Source organism: Pleurodeles waltl, chromosome 7 (genome assembly GCF_031143425.1).
Source record: "Pleurodeles waltl isolate 20211129_DDA chromosome 7, aPleWal1.hap1.20221129, whole genome shotgun sequence".
Classification (NCBI taxonomy): domain Eukaryota; kingdom Metazoa; phylum Chordata; class Amphibia; order Caudata; family Salamandridae; genus Pleurodeles; species Pleurodeles waltl.
In genome coordinates, this window is record NC_090446.1 from 550,796,218 (window position 1) to 550,815,385 (window position 19,168).

General features: G+C 42.2%; 1 protein-coding gene across 1 annotated transcript in view; it reads right to left on the reverse strand.

The window, feature by feature from the left end:
• Nucleotides 1-19,168, reverse strand: part of LOC138246925 (serine protease 27-like) — a 187,053-nt gene that overhangs the window by 107,243 nt on the left and 60,642 nt on the right. Inside the window, exon 3 of the mRNA XM_069201672.1 lies at nucleotides 1,123-1,285. Coding sequence (XP_069057773.1) covers nucleotides 1,123-1,285 — 163 coding nt within the window. The remainder of the gene's footprint in view (nucleotides 1-1,122; nucleotides 1,286-19,168) is intronic.

Consider the following 19,168-nt stretch of genomic DNA (forward strand, 5'->3'; position numbering starts at 1 on the left):
AACCGGCCATTTGAAGCCATCACGGGGACCTGAGGAGGGATGCTAGGTTAAAGAACGTATACTGGTCCAGAACGGTCTGAACAGGATAACCTCAAATACTTACTCGTCCTGATTTCTTAAATTCTAAAGCGGCCTCTCCAATCCCCAAATTAGGATGTTATTACATGTTCTATTACAACTTTCTTCTGAGAAAGGTGACCCTGGATCCAGGGTGCATCCCTCTGGACCTCTATGCTCTAACACTTCCAAGATGAATAAGACTTGCTCCATTTTTGTAAACAACTGAAAGCTTCTCTTAAAGACAAGGGGGCATATTTACAAGAAAGTGGCACATCAGTCACATTTACAATATGATGCACCATGGTCATGTTAGGAAAATAGCACCAATTAAGGAGCTTTGCAGGATTGGTACCAACAATTATGGCTCTAATACTGCAAAGTCTAGGGAGGCCCATTGAAAACAATAGCAGCGTCACTTTAATGCATGGCTGGGGCAGGCATTAAAAATGAAGCTAAAATGGCACAGTGAAAGCTTGTAAATTTCACTGTGCCATTTTTACAGGACTCCCTGCATGGGAAACACCCCCTTGCATACTATGTGCCTGGAGATGGCATACTGTAGCATAAGGAGTTACAACGTGGTGAAATGCATGCATTGCGCCACATTGTAAATATAGAGTGGGGAAATGGCTTCCTTAGTATCACATTAGCATTAAAAAAAAGGACGTTAGTGTGGCTCAAGGAGGCACAAGGGGCTTGTAAATATGCCCAAAGAAGTCTGACTAACTACCATCAATTGTTTTCCAAAGTTGTGGGTGCCTTAAATCTTTCTTATTTTAATCTGCACCTTATTGCAGTCTTGAAATAAAAAAAACTGCAAGAATAATGCATGTATATGCTGAGCAAAGATATTGAGAGGAAGGTAAACGCTAAACCTAGATGTGATAAAAGTAGGTCCTAAGCTTAGTGACAAATATCACCTAAAAGCCAGAATACCTGAAGGCTACTTTGCCTGAAAATGTGCCGCAGGTGTTAAATATACACTCTACTCATAAAAGAGTAACTAAAACCAGAAAAAAATTCATAATTTGCACCATTAAAAAGATAAATCTTCAGACTTACTATAGGAAACACTGGGCTGCGGAAACCACCCATTTCTCAGAGATTAGGGTCCCTCCGCATACATGGATGCCATTTGCCAGGATGCTGACCTGCCAGGGCCACTCGCCGGTTTGGACCTCTTGACCGTTATCTGGATGAGTTCTACTCACAGGCTTCCCGCACCCTTTGGAGAGAAAGAAAGATTAACATATTTTGAATGTACTTAAGCAATAGACAGAGATTTGTCTTCACAAAATGGCTGATCAGTTAAAGATTTACCTAACAAAAAGAATCTCCTCATCCACGCACAGGAGAAAGAGACTTCCTTAGCTGATTAGTCAACTATATAGATTATAAAGCTTCCCATGAAAAAAAAATGTGTAAGTACGCCATACTCAACTTTGAGTAATTGCCAGTGGTGGCAAATGGCAATTTCAGTACACAAATGAGCCTGCTGGTAAGGAGGGGGTTCTAAATATGCCTTATTAATTACTATATATCAGTATATATTTCAAATATTTGTAGAAGGCTTCTTACATTAATATGGAATATGAAGGTACCCTTTTATTATCCCATGGGTCCTTCCTTTCCTTACACCTCCTTGCCTGTTTGTTAGCACATTCCACTGTCTATGATAGTTGAACTGTCATCAATGTTCTGACAGAAGCTGTGGCTCTGAGGTTGTGTCAAGTGTCTGAATAAAATACAGATTTTTCTACCATGGTGGAGTATTATTCTCCTTTTCCAAACTGGCAGCGAGGATGGGATATGAGAAATAGCTGTGCAGGGAACAGTTATACAACCTCACCCCTGTGTTTATTGATGAGCCACAGCAGGCATCACAGTCCACCAGTGGACTTTTGTCTGCGAGGCAAGGTTGCAGTCTATGAGTGACTTACTTGCCAAATGCTCCTGATTGTGCTCTTGTGAGATGTGCGGTGCAACGGAGAGCATGCTTGAAGCAGATGAGGTGTAACTGAGAGCACTACGTCTATAGAATCAGCCATATTCCATCTCCCAATCCGTCACTTCACTGTGGTGAAGTAACTGGAACCTAGGGAGAAAAGAAGCTGCCATACGCACTTCCACAGTCCTTCACATTGCTGATGATTGGGTGACAAGCGAGCTCTGTAGTGAAGGCAGCAAAGCTGGGGGAAGCCATCGAGACAGTAAGGTTTGAGTCTGAGGTAAGGTGTTCCTTTGCCATGTTTGTCTCCTACTCATAAGCCTCTGAGGACAAATTTGAAGATGTATAGCACGTCAGACAAGCGAGGACCATCGTGATAGCAGGGGAGCTGCAGCAGACATTGAGCTCATACAGTTTGAGGTGAGGTATTGCAGTGCCACATTCAGCCCCATTCCCAAGCCTCTGGTTGCAGGTCCACAGCTGCACAGTGCATCATTCAGACTTCCTCATAATCCTGGTCAGCTTGCTTTTGTGGTGTGACTTACATCAATCACACTGTCACACTACCACCAAACTTGAGCAGTTTGTGCTTGAGAGGCGCTGCAATGTGCTATCTTGTGTAACAATTATGAAGACATGCGCTGTTTCCTGGCTGCCAGCATCAATCAGCACCTCTGCTTTGGTGTTGACTCTGCTTAGATACAGTGCTCCCCTGCCATGTGCCATACACCGCACCTTTAGAGCCTGGGCGGGGTTTCCTTTCCTCTTCCGAAGCCTTCTCGAGACAGGGATGCCCTGGGTTGGACCTACTGTGTTCCTCAGTGCCAAGTCTATCCTATAGGTGGGATTACTGTCTCAAGAGGAGTTTTCAATAGGAACACTGTGATAATTCAAAAGGAGTATTTAGCCTGTCTAGGAGACAATTGGTGTAATTATGAATGATAGTACTAATTCAAGTTAACATGTTTTGCTCTTCTTATAATGTTATTTACTCTAGCATAAGTGCAGTTATATCCCTTATTGCAACAAGGTGTACATTGAATCTATTAATACCTCACTGACAGGATTACTGGGGATTTACCACACAAGTATGACACAGCCACCTACATCCTCAACAAAGTATGAGAACCTTTCTTATCTTGGAAGGAGTGGGAAAAATGATTTCAATCTTGTCTAATTGCAATTGGGCGGGGAACGGTTTTCCTAATTAGGAAAACAGCATATTTTGTTACATAATTTGGAAATCTCTTGGAAGGAGTATGTACGAAAACCTTGTAACACCTGCACTGGAAAGAGAGGAAAATGAAGGCCAGTAAGATTTATACATGATGACATTTCATAAGTTGGAAGAACATTTTGTGAAAAAGGTAAGGATATTACTTGAAATACATGCATTCTTTTGCAGGATTCACAGTAAAGATGAAAAGGCCTCTCACTATATAGCTTGTTTGTGAGATATGGCCAGTTTATGCATATTCAGCCCTTTATGTGAATCTCTCATTAGGGACCATCTGGTGACATACACCAATAATCTCCGGGTGCAGGATACATTACTAGCACACAATCTGGGTTTGTGGGGTGCCATTGACATGGCTGAAAGTATATAGCACACATTGGAGTGTATAAAAGAAATGAAACAGAGTAATATACCAGAAAAAAATCATGTTGTGAAAAGTCAATCTAACAGCAAATATTTAAACAAAGAAGTTAATAATACCAAGAAAAGCCATGTTGCACAATTCAAAATAAATTTTGACAGTGGTGAAGAAAAAGAGAGTAACAAATGTTATCAGTGTGGTTATTATATCATTAAGCAAACAGTCCTCATAGTCCAGCACATTTATGTACCTGTAGAAAGAGTAATAAAAGAGGTCACTACTCTCACACATGCAGAAATAGTGAAATTGAAAACAAAGAGGGACATGTTGTAGAAGAGACTGTAGACAGTGCAAACAAATTTGTTTTCCAAGTCAAGACCAAAGAATCAGAAACCAGAAATGATTATTCCACATGTGAGTTTTTGCTAGATGGGGTGAAAGTAATGGTATAGCTCGATTCTTGCTCACCCTATACTTTTATCGGTTGAAAAATATTCCAAGAGATTTTTTAAATGAAAAGGCTATACTCTTCAATGTACAGATATGAAAGCAGGAGGGTATAATCAAGATCTCATACCTTTATTAGGAATGTAGAACATGTGCATCTCATTCAAAGATTATACTACCCAGGGAAAGATTTAAATTGCTGAAAAAGGGTCAAGCATGCTGGGTTCGAACCATCAAAGAAAATTAGGCATAAAACTAAATCCTAACAACAAAGAACCAGTTATAGCAATAAATCAATTGTGTGGTAATGTTAAGATTTGAGAAGCATTTCCAGAAGTGTTCACCAATAAATTAGGTTGTTTAAAGAAAGCATAAAATTAGGTGAAAGGACAATGGAATATCTGTTGTACCCAAAAGAAGACTCATTCCCCATTGAGTCAACCTTTGAAAGAATAATTGGCTAAATTAATAAAACAAGGGTCCATGAACTCATTGAAATTTCACTCTGGCTTGCCACAATTTTAGTTACCCAAAATTCTGGAGGAAGTGGTCTACATTTATGTGTATATTTGAGGGATTTAAGCAATAATATTTATGGATAACAGATATCTCTTACTAAGTATTAACAAAATGATTAGCATGAACATAGATCCAGGCTATCTTAGTCTTATAGGTTTCTCCCTATCATAAAATTGAGTTATGCCCAGATTCCAAGTCTCTGATCTCATTCATTATCCCTTTCAGTGCCTTCAGCTTCCTCAGAATTCCCTTTGGTCTACGTCTGCGGCTGCCGTATTCCAAAGAGTAATGTATCAAAATTTAAAAGAGATAAAAGATGTACTCTATTTTCTAGATGATATCCTAATATATGGTAATTTGGTTGAAAAAATGTAATGATGGTAAGTCAGTTAAAAAACATAACTCTACATTGAAGAGAGTCCCCACTCCCCTTAAAGATGCTAGCTTAACTCTCAAGCTTGAAAAATGCCAATTTTGTGTAGAATCAGTCAGTTACCTAGGACACGACATTTCCAAGGAAGGGGTAAAACCTAAGCTGGATCTTGTTGTAGCAGTTAGAGAGGCACCTCCACCTACAAGAAACAAAGAATTAAAATCCTTTCCTGGCCTAGTGGAGTATATGGTGAAGTTTGTGAATACTTTTGACGAGTGCACTGCACCCATGAGGAATATATTGAAGAAAGGTATTCATTTTGAATGGGATGATGCATGTAAAAATCGTTTGAACTAATTAAACATGCTATTATAGAGGCACTCTTTCTAGGACATTTTGACCCCAAATACAAAACCATCTTAACCACAGATGCCGGAGAGAAGGGAGTTTGAGCTTCCTTAGCGCAGATTGTAGATTGCAAGGAGAGAATTGTGGCTTTTGCATCAAGGACATTGTAAAGCGCAGATGTCAACTATTCCACCATAGAAAGAGAAGCCCTGGCCTGCTATTGGGCCATGTCCCATTTCAATTTTGTTTTGTGGGGATTACATTTTACATTGAGAACAGATCATAAATCTCTAATGTATGTCTTCAAGATCAAAGGTAGAGAATGATCCACTCCTCGTATAGCCAAGTCGATCATGGGTCTGAAGGGGTATAACTTCATAGATGAATTTGTCCAAGGTAACAAAAATATTGTTGCAGATTGCCTTTTCCGATTACCTTGGCAAGGGGAAGATGAGGAAGAAGTCTTTAAGATAGACAATCTCACTGTGCAATTACTCTCCCAGGCCTTACAACACAGGAGTGGTTGGAAAGTTAAGGGGAAGATGCAACCCTCAATGAAGTAAAAGACAAGATAGCTCACCAAAACCTAGTGGATTACAAGATGATGTCTGTAGTTATTGGGACGTTAGACATGACATGTGCATACATAATGGCATGTAAATGAAAAGAGATAAAGACTTTTGGGAGAGAATAGTGGAATTAGCCCACGAAGGCCACCTAGGGTATAATATTACTAAATCCATGGTTAGGTACACGTATTGATTCCCAATGTCAGGAATCCCCAAGGTGCCTCCTGCGTTATCTGTCAGCATCCCCAGGGAATAGGGTTAAATCATATCTCTGTTCTTGGTTAAATCTTCATGTTTCTAAGTAAACATAATGTGCTGTCTTACACAATTGGTTTTATCAATGCTTGTTTTACCAATGCTTGTTTGCTAATGTGAGCAGGTGTTGACATGTGCTTCTAATTGGGTGTGGTGACTCATCTCAACTGCTTTCCTGATTGGCTATAAATAGCAGAGTGAAGCATGCCTCCCTGCTTGGCTTTGTTTTGCTTCCTGATCTCAGCATCTGACTTGGCAGTTCAGCCCCTGCTGTCATCCTCATATTCAGGACTTTTGAGGCAATTCTTTTCTTTATTCCTGTACCAGCTGTCACCAGGCATTCCTCCAGCACACCAGAAAAGACTGAAGCTAAGTGACTAGTATTCTCCAGGGAGTTTGTTCTTTGAGCGCATCGCTTTCCTAGAACAGCTGGTGTATTTCAGACCTCGTATTTTGGCAGAGTGCTTATCTTGAAGAGACAAATCCATTTCTGAACATTCTACATTATTATTGTAGTTACTTGCCTAAATGTGCTTCAGGAAATCTGCTTGAGCTCAAGTACTACAAAAAAGTGGCAATGCAATTTTAAAAGAACATTTACATGACTTTTATTTCTCTAATAGCCTAACTCTTGGATTTAAATTGTGTCATTCTTGCCTGTGTTTCAGGTTTGAGGAATTTGCTTTTTGAAGGGTTTTTCACACATAGAGTGAAACCAAACTAAACTGTGCCACCCTAACTGTTTGAACCCAGAGTGGACATTTGTATTTCTTGGATTGTTTTTGTTCCTTTTAGTTTAACCATATGCATGCAGAAAAGTTATATGTGATTTAATTAATGCCCTTGTTTGTCTTTCTTATGCACGATAAGAGCAGCCACAGTTCTAATTGTAGTGTGCAACAGTGAATCTCTATGAAGCCAGCCCTAGTGTTGCAGTACTTATTGTTAGGGTACTCAGTTTGGTTTTTTGGTAATGCAGTGTTAGTAATTGTGCCAACAGTTATTATTCTCCAAGAAAAGTGCTGGAGCATCCTGGTGTTCTTCTACCGCTCTCGTGCCCGTATCAGAAAGAGAGATTCAGTGCACTAACTCTACCATCACTCCATCAACAATGACCTGCCCCTCCGAAGATACAGGGTGCCTGTCTGGACCGTCAAGACGTGGCAGTGTTTTGTCTCTTTCTCTTCTACTCCCCCTTTCCTTTTGGGACATCTGCCAGGGTTTCTGTGTCCACCAGGAAGTGCCGAGAGGTGTTCCAGGAGGTCGGGGGCATACCATCGCCCCTGCAGACATCCTGCTTTTCAGGTGAGTGGCCCCATCTTGACACCGAAGGATGTAAAACATGGTGGAGTCCAAGGTCAAGGAGTGTGTAACCTGTTCCATGAGCGATAAAAGTAAAAGTACAAGAAGAACCCCACTATTCCCAGTGAGTGTCCCATCCAAGCCATGGAATAAACTAGGATTAGATATTATATGTCATCTTAATGTATCCATCGGGACAGGTAAATTCATTACTGTGTTGGTAGATTATCATTTTCATTGGATAGTGGTTAAAGCAGTGAATTGCATTCCGACACAAGACTTAATAAACTTTCTTGGAGACACATTCATGATGAAAAGTGTACCCAGTGCTATCATAACTGATGAAGAAGTTCAGTTCACCTCTGAGAAAATGAAATCATTTTTAAAGAATATGCCCATCCTATACCTCCAAACTACTCTATACTGTTCCAGAGCAAATGGGTTTGTAGAAAGAGTATATCGCATGATAAAAGAGTGCATCCAATCAGCACAAGTTTCTGGTCTACCTGTTGAAATAGCTGTTGAAAGATTGTTGTGGTCATATCACACCACTCCCAACTCTATCACTGGAATATTGCCATTCCTAATGATCAAAAGCAGACTTCTGGGTACTAAGTTGTTCCCAAATTGGTTGGGTGGGCTTGGACCAAGGTGGGTGCACCAAGACAATGTGAGTGAGCGGGTCAAAAGTCATCAGGAAGACTATAAAGAAGGATGTGATAGCAAACATAATGTCAAAAGTGGAAACTGGAAGGTGGCAGATTGGGTAGTAGTCAAGGTCCCTGATTCCCACAGACAAGGTGACAGCAAATTCTCAAATCCTTTGGGAATAACTGAAGTAAACAAAAATGTCGTACATTGAAAGATGGAAGGGTATGGAATATGGCTAGAGTATCCAATTGCAGCAGCTCTGTCATTTGTAACAGCTCAGTCAGGGACGAAATATTCAGCCCCAAAAATCCCTCAGCATCTTATTGCTGTCACTCTGAGTCGTACTTCAAGTACCAGCAAACACAATGTACCTGCTTGGCACAAAGATTGCATCTTCCATTAAAAATAATCTACAGGATGGAGAAGTGTTGTAAATCTATCTACATATCTATCTATCCATCTATCTATCTATCTATCTATCTATCTATCTATCTATCTATCTATCTATCTATCTATCTATCTATCTATCTATCTATCTATCTATCTAAGTGTGTGTCAGTATTCATCTTCTCAAACATTTGTATGAGGTTTCTTAAAGTGATATAGGACATGAAAGTAGCCTGTTATTATTCCATGGTTCCTTCCATTCCTCATACCCCTTCCTTCCCTGTTTGTTAGCACATTCCGTTGTCTATGACAGTTGAAGAGTCATCACTGTTATGGCAGAAGCTGTGGCTCTGAGGTTATGTCAAGCGTCTGAATAAACTGCGGGTTCTTCTAACATGACGGAGTGTTATTCTTCTTTTCCACGGGGGTATGAAAAATGTAGCTATACAAATCGCTTAAAAAAAAACAGCTACAGAAGTGGGTTTTGGTCGAAAACAACACCACAGTTACCCAATTATAGTGAGTCGATTTTCATGGTAAGAATTTTTCAGTAGAATAGTTTACAAGAATTTGTTCCCACAGGCAAAGATTTGCAAAGTTGACCAACTTCTCAGAATTGTGAAGTTTACCACTCTAACGCCTTGGTTGCTGAATCTTTATTTAAAAAATTCTGTGTGTTCAAATCATTGTCATGCTGGTGTTGGAGTGTAGCTTTTGTAATCAAAATTAACATGAACTGCTTGCAAAATATTGTGTAATTAAGCTGCATAGAAAACGTGACAGACTAATATTAACCTATGCGTTTGAAATGTGTCCACAGGGAGTGGCCACCAATATATACGATGATTAATGAAATTGGTTAATACTGGATTATTAATATACTAATGTATGATTCTGTTTTAGCATTAAGAGTTATATGTTAAGGGTTCTGCTAAAATAATCACTAGGCCTTAGTTAGCAAAGGTCTGGGCCTAGCTGCCTGGTCTCATATTAAATGTGTTTTTCTAAGGTGCAATGTGCTGTCTTCCTGAAGGAAATAAAACTGTACTTTTCCCTAAGCTAGAGATGTGTGTATAGCCGTAGTAAATTATTTCTCATGAGACCCGACTTGCTCAAGGAGACATTCTTGCCGAGTGCAAAAGTGTAATTCGCAACAGGTACAAGGTCGCCTGAACTGGTAAAAACAATGGAACTACTGACTGGAGCAACGCGTGTAACTTTTCTTACCTGCCATTTTACCCGATGAAGATGTAAATCACAGGAACCAATAAGCTGCATGAGAACTGCCTTAGGTGAAAATTCTAGTAAGATGATCAACGGATCATTGGACAGAGATAGTGGTGCACCAAATATTGACCAACGGAAATTAGAGACTTGCAAATTAAATTTAACGACGTGTCAAAAGGAGAAATCAGCCATTGCGTGCCTTTTATCCTGCCATTCTTACTCAGCCATTACCTAGTCATTATGCGCCTTTACTGAGGCATTAGAGTGACACTCTTAGTGTTGCTCTGATATTCTGGTTTAGTCTTTGCTGTTCTGATACTTTAAACCATCCTCACTCTTGCCTTGCCCCATGTTTACCTCTCCTCCTTATGAGGGATGAACTTTTGCCCTGTTTGCTGAGACTTTGCTGTTCTATCCCGGCTGCTGGCGAATCGACTGCTGTCCTGAGGACGAAGACTGACCCTGTATGCTGACCTGTTACGGAGGGTAACTATATGATAATGAAATTGTAATTGTCTGTTTGCCTTTCCTTTCTAGGAACCAACTGCTCTTTTGATAGAGGCCATAGTTAGATGTTTTCTAAATTTGTGTTACTAAATTGTTTTGCATGAAGCCCAACATGCTGATGCTAATTAGAGGATAGTTAAGGAGTTTACTAAAACAAATGCAAATAGACAAATGACTGAATCTTTGCTTTGTTGAATAAATGCGCTAATGATACTCTGCTAAAGTTGATTCATGTTGACGTTGTGCTTTGTTCTAATGTTCATGATCTTTGCTTTGATGAAGTCTTATTCAAGTTGCCACATTGTGACATTGTTGTTGTGTTTTCTGGTATTGGGACTAATAAACCTACTAGTAGAGTGTAACCAATAGGGAATAAATATAAAAATTCTTACTATAATTGTATGGTTATTCATGGCTGGAGTGTCATGGTGTGTTTCAATCCTTATTAATTGATTTGATTGATCGTTATTGTGAACCTTGATGGGGCTATTGATTCATTGATTGCAATGCAGAATAGAGATCTCATCTTAAGGTGCCTCCAATCAGAGTCAAAAGATTAATTGGCCTAAAACGAGTCCCTGTGTAAGTAAAGTACCTAGGTCGAGCGTAATAGAGGTTAACCGACCTTCAAACAATCAGAAAATTGATACTAATGGGTAAACTAGAATTAGAACCTAATGATCTTGAAATCCTTTCCTGCAACTAAATCATCGTTTTCATTACGTGCTGCGCGGTTAACAATTCACAGTCATTCTTTTGGATGTGCTTGCAAAAAAAAGTCGGACATAAAGATGGCAGCACACCATCACTGTATCTTTGAAGCGACTAAGAGAAATACAGCAAGAGTCCACTACTGTGTTCGTAATTGACATTTTCAAGCAGTTGCCACAATATTTACTAGATATGAATTTGCTTTGGACATTAATTGCCCTTAAATAAAAATTGTGTTGTATGCTCTTTATTATCCAAACATGCTCAACGCCAAGTGCCCCAGTACTGATGACGTTGATAGAGTAGTACCTCAAGTGAATTAACAAGACATTAAGGGCCAGCTTTAAAGAAAAGTGGCGCAGCACGGTGCTGTGCCAAAATTGGCAGCACTGCGCTGCCTCACTTTAGAAATGCAGGGATGCGCTGTATTTAAGGGAATACAGTGCACCCCTGCATTTCCCCCTGCGCTGGCACCAAATTTAGCTGCAATTGCCAACGCAGGCATCCTTGCACCATCGTGCGAGGATGCCTCTGTTGAGGGGTGTGATTGTTTATGTGCGGGAAGGTGTCCCTTCCTGCACAGAAACAATCACTAATGTTGCTTTGGCACTTGTGTGTGTACTGCACAATGCAGCACACACAGAAGTGTCAAAGCGTCATTTTCAAATGATTGTTTATGTGCAGGAATTGACACCCTCCCACACATAAATAATCATTTCCGGCATTTTGCGTTTTCTATGGGTGCACCAGAATGCAGCCCGCATAGAAAAAGCAAAAAACAAGGAGGAATAAAAGTATTCCTTCTCGGTGCGCCCTGCTAACGCCACCCAGGTGGTCGTGTTAGACTTTGGCACCTCCTCAGGTTTACGAAATTTCATAAATCTGGGTCAGTGTCAAAATGCAATGGGTGTTGCTGTGGCACGCCCACAATAACACCCATTGCACGCCCCTTACACACACAGTGCTGCGTTGGATGGGGCTGTATTTACAAGGTGGCGTTAAGCCACAAAAAGTGGCCTTTCGCCACCTTGTAATTACGGCGCTGTGCTTAGCGCCACAGGAGTGTCACTAAAAGTGACGCTCCTGCAGTGCTAGGGGCCTATAAATACGGCTCTGAGAATCTGAGCACAGACCTCATTGTGCCATGATAAACCGCTTTGGACATCTCATCATTCAAAAACATTCTCTTCACCTCCTCTTTTATTAATGAGCTTATTTGTTTTTATTTCAGTTCTGTGCACCTTTAGAATTGGGTCTAGTCACCTACCTCCTTGAGGACTAAGCCATCCACATTTACAGGCCTTATACCAGTCACAGTATCAATGCATACATCCCACCTACTGCATAAGTAACATGTTTATTCAGGCACACGCTAGCTAAAATTTCTTAGTTTTTTTTGTTTTTAGTGAAACATACGTTGTGTGTTAATGCCACCTGTAAACTATCTTCCATACATTATTTTCAAGTTCATTCCACAATCCACCATGGCCGAGTTTATTGTTTTGAACATTTTTGGCACATGTAAACGATGTATTTGTTGAATCTATGTGACAAACAAATTCACGTATTGTTTTATTTCTAAACATTGTATACCCAACCATGCTTCTCAACTTTCATCCAGTTAACATCATTCAATCATTTTGCTGCTTTTTCAGTATTCAGGGTGCAGAACTATACATTTTTGTTAGTTATTTTAGGTTTGTTGGTAGCAGTCTTTACATATCTGTCTTGCTGTCACGTATGGATTTTGAGTGAGTCAATGGGAAATGTATTTTTACATATTATTTGGCCGCTTCTCTGAAGGTATTTATCATTAGTTCTATATATCTGCTGGCTCTTGTGCTCAGGTCTGGACAATTCCTGTTGCAATAGCTCTTGAAACCATATTTACAAACAGCCTGCGTCGCCTGTGCGTCAGTTTTTGTGACTCACCGGCGGTGCAGACTGCACACTCATATGTACATGGCCACGCAAAGCCACTTTGCATGGTTATATGTAGCCTTGTAGAAATGGAGCAAGGCAACAAAGCGCAAGTTGCTGCGCTGCCTTACTTTGCGTCAGAGAGAAATTTCAATGGGTTGGTGTTTCCATGCAACAGCCATGGATTTCGACGTATTCACAGATTTACAAGGTTTCATAAACCTGGGAATTCATCAAGAGCTTACGCTACCTTAGGGGTGGTGTAAGACTGACGCAACGGGGAGAAAAATGTTTATTTTTCCCCATTTTCTCCTCTTTCTATGTGTGCTGCAATTGTCTCCATTTATTGTTTTTCTACATGAAGGTGTCCCTTCCTGTACAAAAACAATCATCGCTGAAGGGCAGGCACCCTTGTGCCATGGTGTAAGGGTGCCTGCGTTGGCGCATGGCAGCAATTTGTGTGCCAGAGCCCAGGGAGGACAGAAATGCGCTGTATCTTCTAGATACAACATATTTCTTCCCTCTACCAGTGACGCAGGGCTGTGCGGCAAAGAACTTGCTACACAGCCCTGCACCACGGGCCTTGTAAATGTAGCTCTTAGTCTTGGTACTGTCAATGCTTTTCCTCAGCTGGAGAAAGGTGATTTTGTTTATGTCGATACAAGTGTAAAATACTTGCACATGGTTCTACGTGTTTTTCTGGAGTCCAGTGCAGTTTTGGAGAGCAGAACGAGGTGGCGAAGAGGGAAGAGAGCTTCTAGACTGGAGTCAGGAGGGAAAAGGTAGGAAGATGATGCTTCCACCTAAGGGAACTAGCTCGAGCTGGCCCACTTGCTGTCTTCAACATGTTGGTACGATTTGTGTGCATCTTACTGCTATCTGGAGTAGTGGTCCTTTTTGTTAGGCAAGGCCTCGATCAGGCCTGTTTCATCTATGTGGTGGGCCAAGGGACATCGCAAGGGGAGAACAGCCATGTTCAATGAAACAATAAAATGGAACTTAAACTGATTCTTCTTGACGTAGCTAATGTGCAACACCAGCAGATGGCACCGATTTCTATGTTTTATCTTCCCCCAGACTAGTTGTCTTCTTAATTTTGAGATGAATCTTGCATCAGTGAAGTTCCACGAAAGCTCTGCCCCATAAAAGCTTTTCACATGTCTAGCAGTGACAATCGTAGACCTGAATGTGTCCATATGCGGTGGTGCTTTAAAGTTTCTCCTGCGAGCCTCAGACACAAATCGTTTTTGAGAACATGATGGAGTTGTGTCCATAAAGTGAGAAATGAAAGTAAATGTATGACACAGTCCTTCCCCCAGATTGTGACTGACTGCTATCTTCAATAGATGAAGGGTTAATGCTGCACTACTGTATCACCATAGACAATAGTTTGTCTGTCATAGAAACCTCAATATAATGTGGGGCTTTTTGCTGGGTATGTAGTAGCAATTGTAAACAACAAAACATTACACAACAGTGTAGTACAAAGCAGCACACTTACACAAATAAAACATAATAAACCACGACACAAAAAAGTCAATAAGAACATGACAGCAACCACACTACAGATCGCAATACTGCTGCCAAAAACCCAAAAGCACAAAACACAAGACTTCACTAACACATCAAAATGCAACACAAAATACAAGTAAAATTATTTTAGTCATATATTAGGACCTCCAGAAGCCAGTATTAGGCGATAAAAGGTGTGTGCACCATGAACACCCCTGACTGAAATGAAATATCGCTAGCCAAACGTGTTTTCTGATCATCCCAGGGTCAGAATTCCAAGCTATACGATTGTTATCAAAATCTCACTATAGGAAGCTGGCTCTTTATACAGTGGACCAAAATCAGGTACTCTGTGCAATGAGGCCAAGCAATCCCCAGAGGTATCACAGAGGCACAGATGACATAGCAAATGTTCTTTTTTGGGTAGTGTGGTCAATCAGTTAGGCATATAAGAGTGTAGTGCTAAGCATGTAAAACACACTCATGCAGTAAGTGAGAAACACACTCAATAAAGAAATCCAACACTAATTTCTAAAAATAAGACATGCTTTTATATACATTTAGATACCAAAATCATTGGGATCAGATGACTACTTTTCGAGTTATGCATTTTTATCGTTTTCAAAAATAGACACTGCATTTTTCAGGAAACCATAATGCAATCCTCTGGAAGATACAAAAAGACAGCAATTCCAGTACAGTATAATGACTTAAGGGACCAATCTCTGGAACTTAAGGGGGTTTTGGTGCAAGGTCGAAGGCCACACCAACAAGTCACCTCGGGGAGCTCTCTTGCATCCAGGTGCAGATTTGGGTAACAGCATCAGGTGTCCCAAGTCACAGAGGATTGGTCAGGTTACAAAGTAGCCGCAGGGATGGACTGTGGAAAGACAGTCCAGGGGAACTTACAGGGGGGCTCAACCCTTGAGGGTCCTCAAGCACGTAGGAACACTGCCAGTCCACTCCTCATCAGCTTGTAGTGCACAGATGCAGGAGTGTCTTCTGCCATTAGTTCCAGCACTGGAGTTCCTCACAGTTGTGTGGGGGGTGCAGAAACACTCTACAGACATGGACTGGGGTTCCAGCCTGACCAAGCCAAGAAGAGGACTCAGGGCTCACGAAGTGAGGAGATGTGGGGACACCCTTGGTTCTCCCCTTCTGGGTGTGAGACGGATGAGTGCAGAGGTGTCCTAGGGCATCAGGCTTTGCCTCCTGGTCACTCGCAGTTGCAAGGGGGTCTGCAGAAACAGTCTGCAGGTGCAATTGTGAAGTCCACAGTTGGTGAGCACAGGGTGGACTTCTCTTCTGGAGGGCCTGAGGACCAGCCTGACACAAATGGCCTACTTCAACATGGATTAGGCGGCTCGGGTCACTGGTGATGTCCGGCGTTGTTTTTTGGCAGTCCCATTTCTTACTTGGGTGCCTGTGGATGCAGGAAAACAGCTCCCCCACTTCAAGGGGTTCTTCTTCGTGATTTGTGGAGCAATGTCAGCTCTCCAAGATTCTTGACAGCTGCAGTGGCAGGAAAGGTCAGTTGCTCCTCAAGGGTCCGGTGCAGCAGCAGGCCGACAAGGTTGGTGCCACGTCAGTTGAGCTCCTCGGTTCTTGGGTTCAGCAGGCTTTTCATCCTCTTTTCCTTTTGCGTCCAGCTAATATCTGAGGATCTGGTATCATGGAGACCCCTAAATACTCAATTTAGGTGGCATTAAGGAGAGAGAGGGGTAGTAGCCAACGGGCTCAGTACCCTTGGGGTCACTACACTCCCGAGATGACCACTTCCTGTGGGGAGTGTGCATCACCCTGTCCAGAGTCCCTAACTTCTACCACATGTAAGATGCCAGAAGTTCCTAAGTTGTGTCCACTTCAGGCTGACCACCCTAGGGGTGTTCACCATCAGGAAGTGTGTTGCGTCTCCTTCATAACTCATATTCCCACCTGTCCAGGTGCCAGAGGGGTCCTGGGGCAGGGGCATTGGCATCTTCCTCTGAGGAAGGCCAGGTCTGCATACCAAAGGCGGTGAGCTTCTTTGAAGCTCCTGCCTTGGAATGCATGTCATCCTATGGGTTGGGTTGCGTAACACCCAGCCCGAAAAGGCTTTTGTTTCTTACCTCTCTAGAGCATAGGTTCTCCCCCTAGGAGGTCATATTCTCATTAGTTGGTGGCAGACTGGCCAGAGCCAGTCAGTGAGCTCACCAGCAGTTGGTAGGCTTTTCAGGGGGCACCTCTAATGTGCCCTCCAGGAGCATGTATTAATAAATCCATCCCCGGAATCAGTGAGGGTTTATTAATATGAGATGTTTGATAACAAATGTCCCTAGTTTCAGAGAAGCTATCAGGTAGCTGGGGACCTAGTAGTGACCAGTGTCCAGCACGTGTATTTAAAATAGCTTCCCTGTACACTTACTATGTCTAAGAACTGACAAAAGACATAGTAGGGGCATATTTGCTCATGAATATATGCCCTCACTTGTAATATAATGCACCCTGTCTTAGGGCTGAAGGCCTGCTGTAGGGGTGACTTACAGATATTACAAGCAGTGTTTTATTGGATACGGCACACAAGTGTATGCAATGTCGTGTTTTAAATTTTCAGAGCACATTATCACACAGCCTGCAAGGGCAGTCTGCATAAGGTTGGTGCTGGGTCTCTGAGAGTGGCACAAGTTTTGTTGCAGCTCTGAGGGCCCCTCTTTAGTACTCATGCCCTAAGTCCCAGGGGTACCATTTACGAGGGACTTACAGGGGGCTGAAGGGCCTGGTCACTTGGGAATCAAGTGAACAGGTGTCTTGTTTTAGGGAAGGGACACTGGCACTGGGGACCTGGTTAGCAGGAACCCAGTTCACTTCAGTTGAAGTTGCATCTGAAAACAGGCAGAAAGTGTGTGGGGATGATACTGCAACCAGAACCCAGCTCCATACACTCACTATGGGGCGGACTTACAAGAGACTGGTACATCGGCGCAGATGTGCCCATTTCCTTGCGTCACCCCTGCCCCACCTAACAACACCATGGTTGTCGTTTGGGCAATAGCTTAAAACCTTTTGAAGCTACTGTGGTGCTTTGCTACACTAGCGTCAAACATTTTGACTCTAGTGCAGCAAAGTGTGGGGAGACCCATAGGTGTCTATCATTTTAACGCCTGATTTGATCAGGCATTAAAAATGACACAAAAAATGGCACAATGAAACCTTGTAGATTTCAATTCACCATTTTTGCGGGCCTCCTAGTGCCAGAATGCCTCCCTTGCATATATTATGCCTGATGCAGGCATAATGTGGTGCAAGGAAGGGGAGGAAGAGGCACAATGCATGAATTGCGCCACTTTGTAAATCTGGTGTGGCTACAATTGCCTCATTTCTCCACAATAGCATAAAAAAGTAACACTAGTGTGCACAAGGAAGTGCCAGGGGCTTGTAAATCTGCCCCTATGTTTCCCTTACATTCATCTGGGGAAAACCCCAAGAAAAGAAAAAAAAAAATTACTAAGTTTTGTGCGATACAAACTGAGGTCATGGTATTTTATAGGATGCTGTACATACCTTCATCCTGCACACTTGCAATGGGGGCCAATGTGACAAGACATTTATTTTTACTAGGGATGTTCCACATGTGTCCAGAAAGCAGTCTCAAAATCCCTGGCGTGTGTCTGGGCCAAGGCAAGAAAGCAGGGTTTTGTGAACTAAAAAACTTCTCTTTGAAACTTGCCTACTTCAAAGACAGAAATGGGCATAAGTACTGGCCCTATGACACTACATAGTTAGAAAACTTATGTCCTGAGGACAGTCTGCCAGGAAGAAGAGCTGGATGCTATACTGCTTCTTGAAGTACAAAGACTGGACATTTCTTTCTACATCCTAGTTTCCAATGTTCTCCAAGGGCTTGAACTGAGCTTGTCTCCTGTTAGGAAGTCTCAGGGACATCAAAAACTTAATCTGCCAGTCCTAGGCTCTTTTGCTGAGAGTCATGACTTGCCAAGGATTGCCAAATCTAGTTCCTGGGTCCTTGTAAGTGAGCTCTGGTGCAACCAAGAAGATACTAAGCACATTTACTCCAGAACAACTTCAGAACCAATGCGGCTCTCTGACTCCATGCTGCTGCCTGTACCAGAGCTGTGGTCACCACTGAGTGTAATGGCTGCGACCAACACCGCAGGCCAGACGCTGCCACAGCACTCCAATGTCCAGCCACAGGGTGAACACTGAGTGCCATTCCACCAATGTCTGTGACATTCGACTCTGCCACAGCACCTGTGGCTTATGGTGTGATTGTGACACCGCAGAGTCGAAGCCTCGCATCTTGACCGGCTGGATTTATCTACCCTACCGGATCGTAATGAACCAGCGCCTCACAACCAACACCGCATCACCCCCCCCCCGCAACCATAGGGAACGGATGCCTCACCTTCTGTGCCTAGCAGTAAGGAACCAACACTGCACCGGCTCAAGTGAAGCGTCACCTCCCGACTCTGTGCAACGTCTTTGTTTCTTCATCATTTTCCAAGGTACAATACCCGGGGTCCATATGACTCTGGGGCCGGCCATCACTACCTCACGAGTGGCATTGGACTAAAGGGAATTACTCAGTCAAGATGCCATGATGGCTGCAGTTTGAGCTATTGTGTTTCTAAGTGCCATGCTAAGATTTAATTTTGAAAATGTGTATCTTTAATTGTGCAAATTAGATTTTTGACATTTGTTCTTGTTTTACTCAGCTAAATATTGGCTATTTTTCTAAATTGGTCTGGAGTACTGTGGTAGTGTTTTCACTGTGTTACTGTCTTATCTCTGAGATGAGCCTGACTGCTTGTGCCAGGCTACCAAAGGGGAGAGCAGG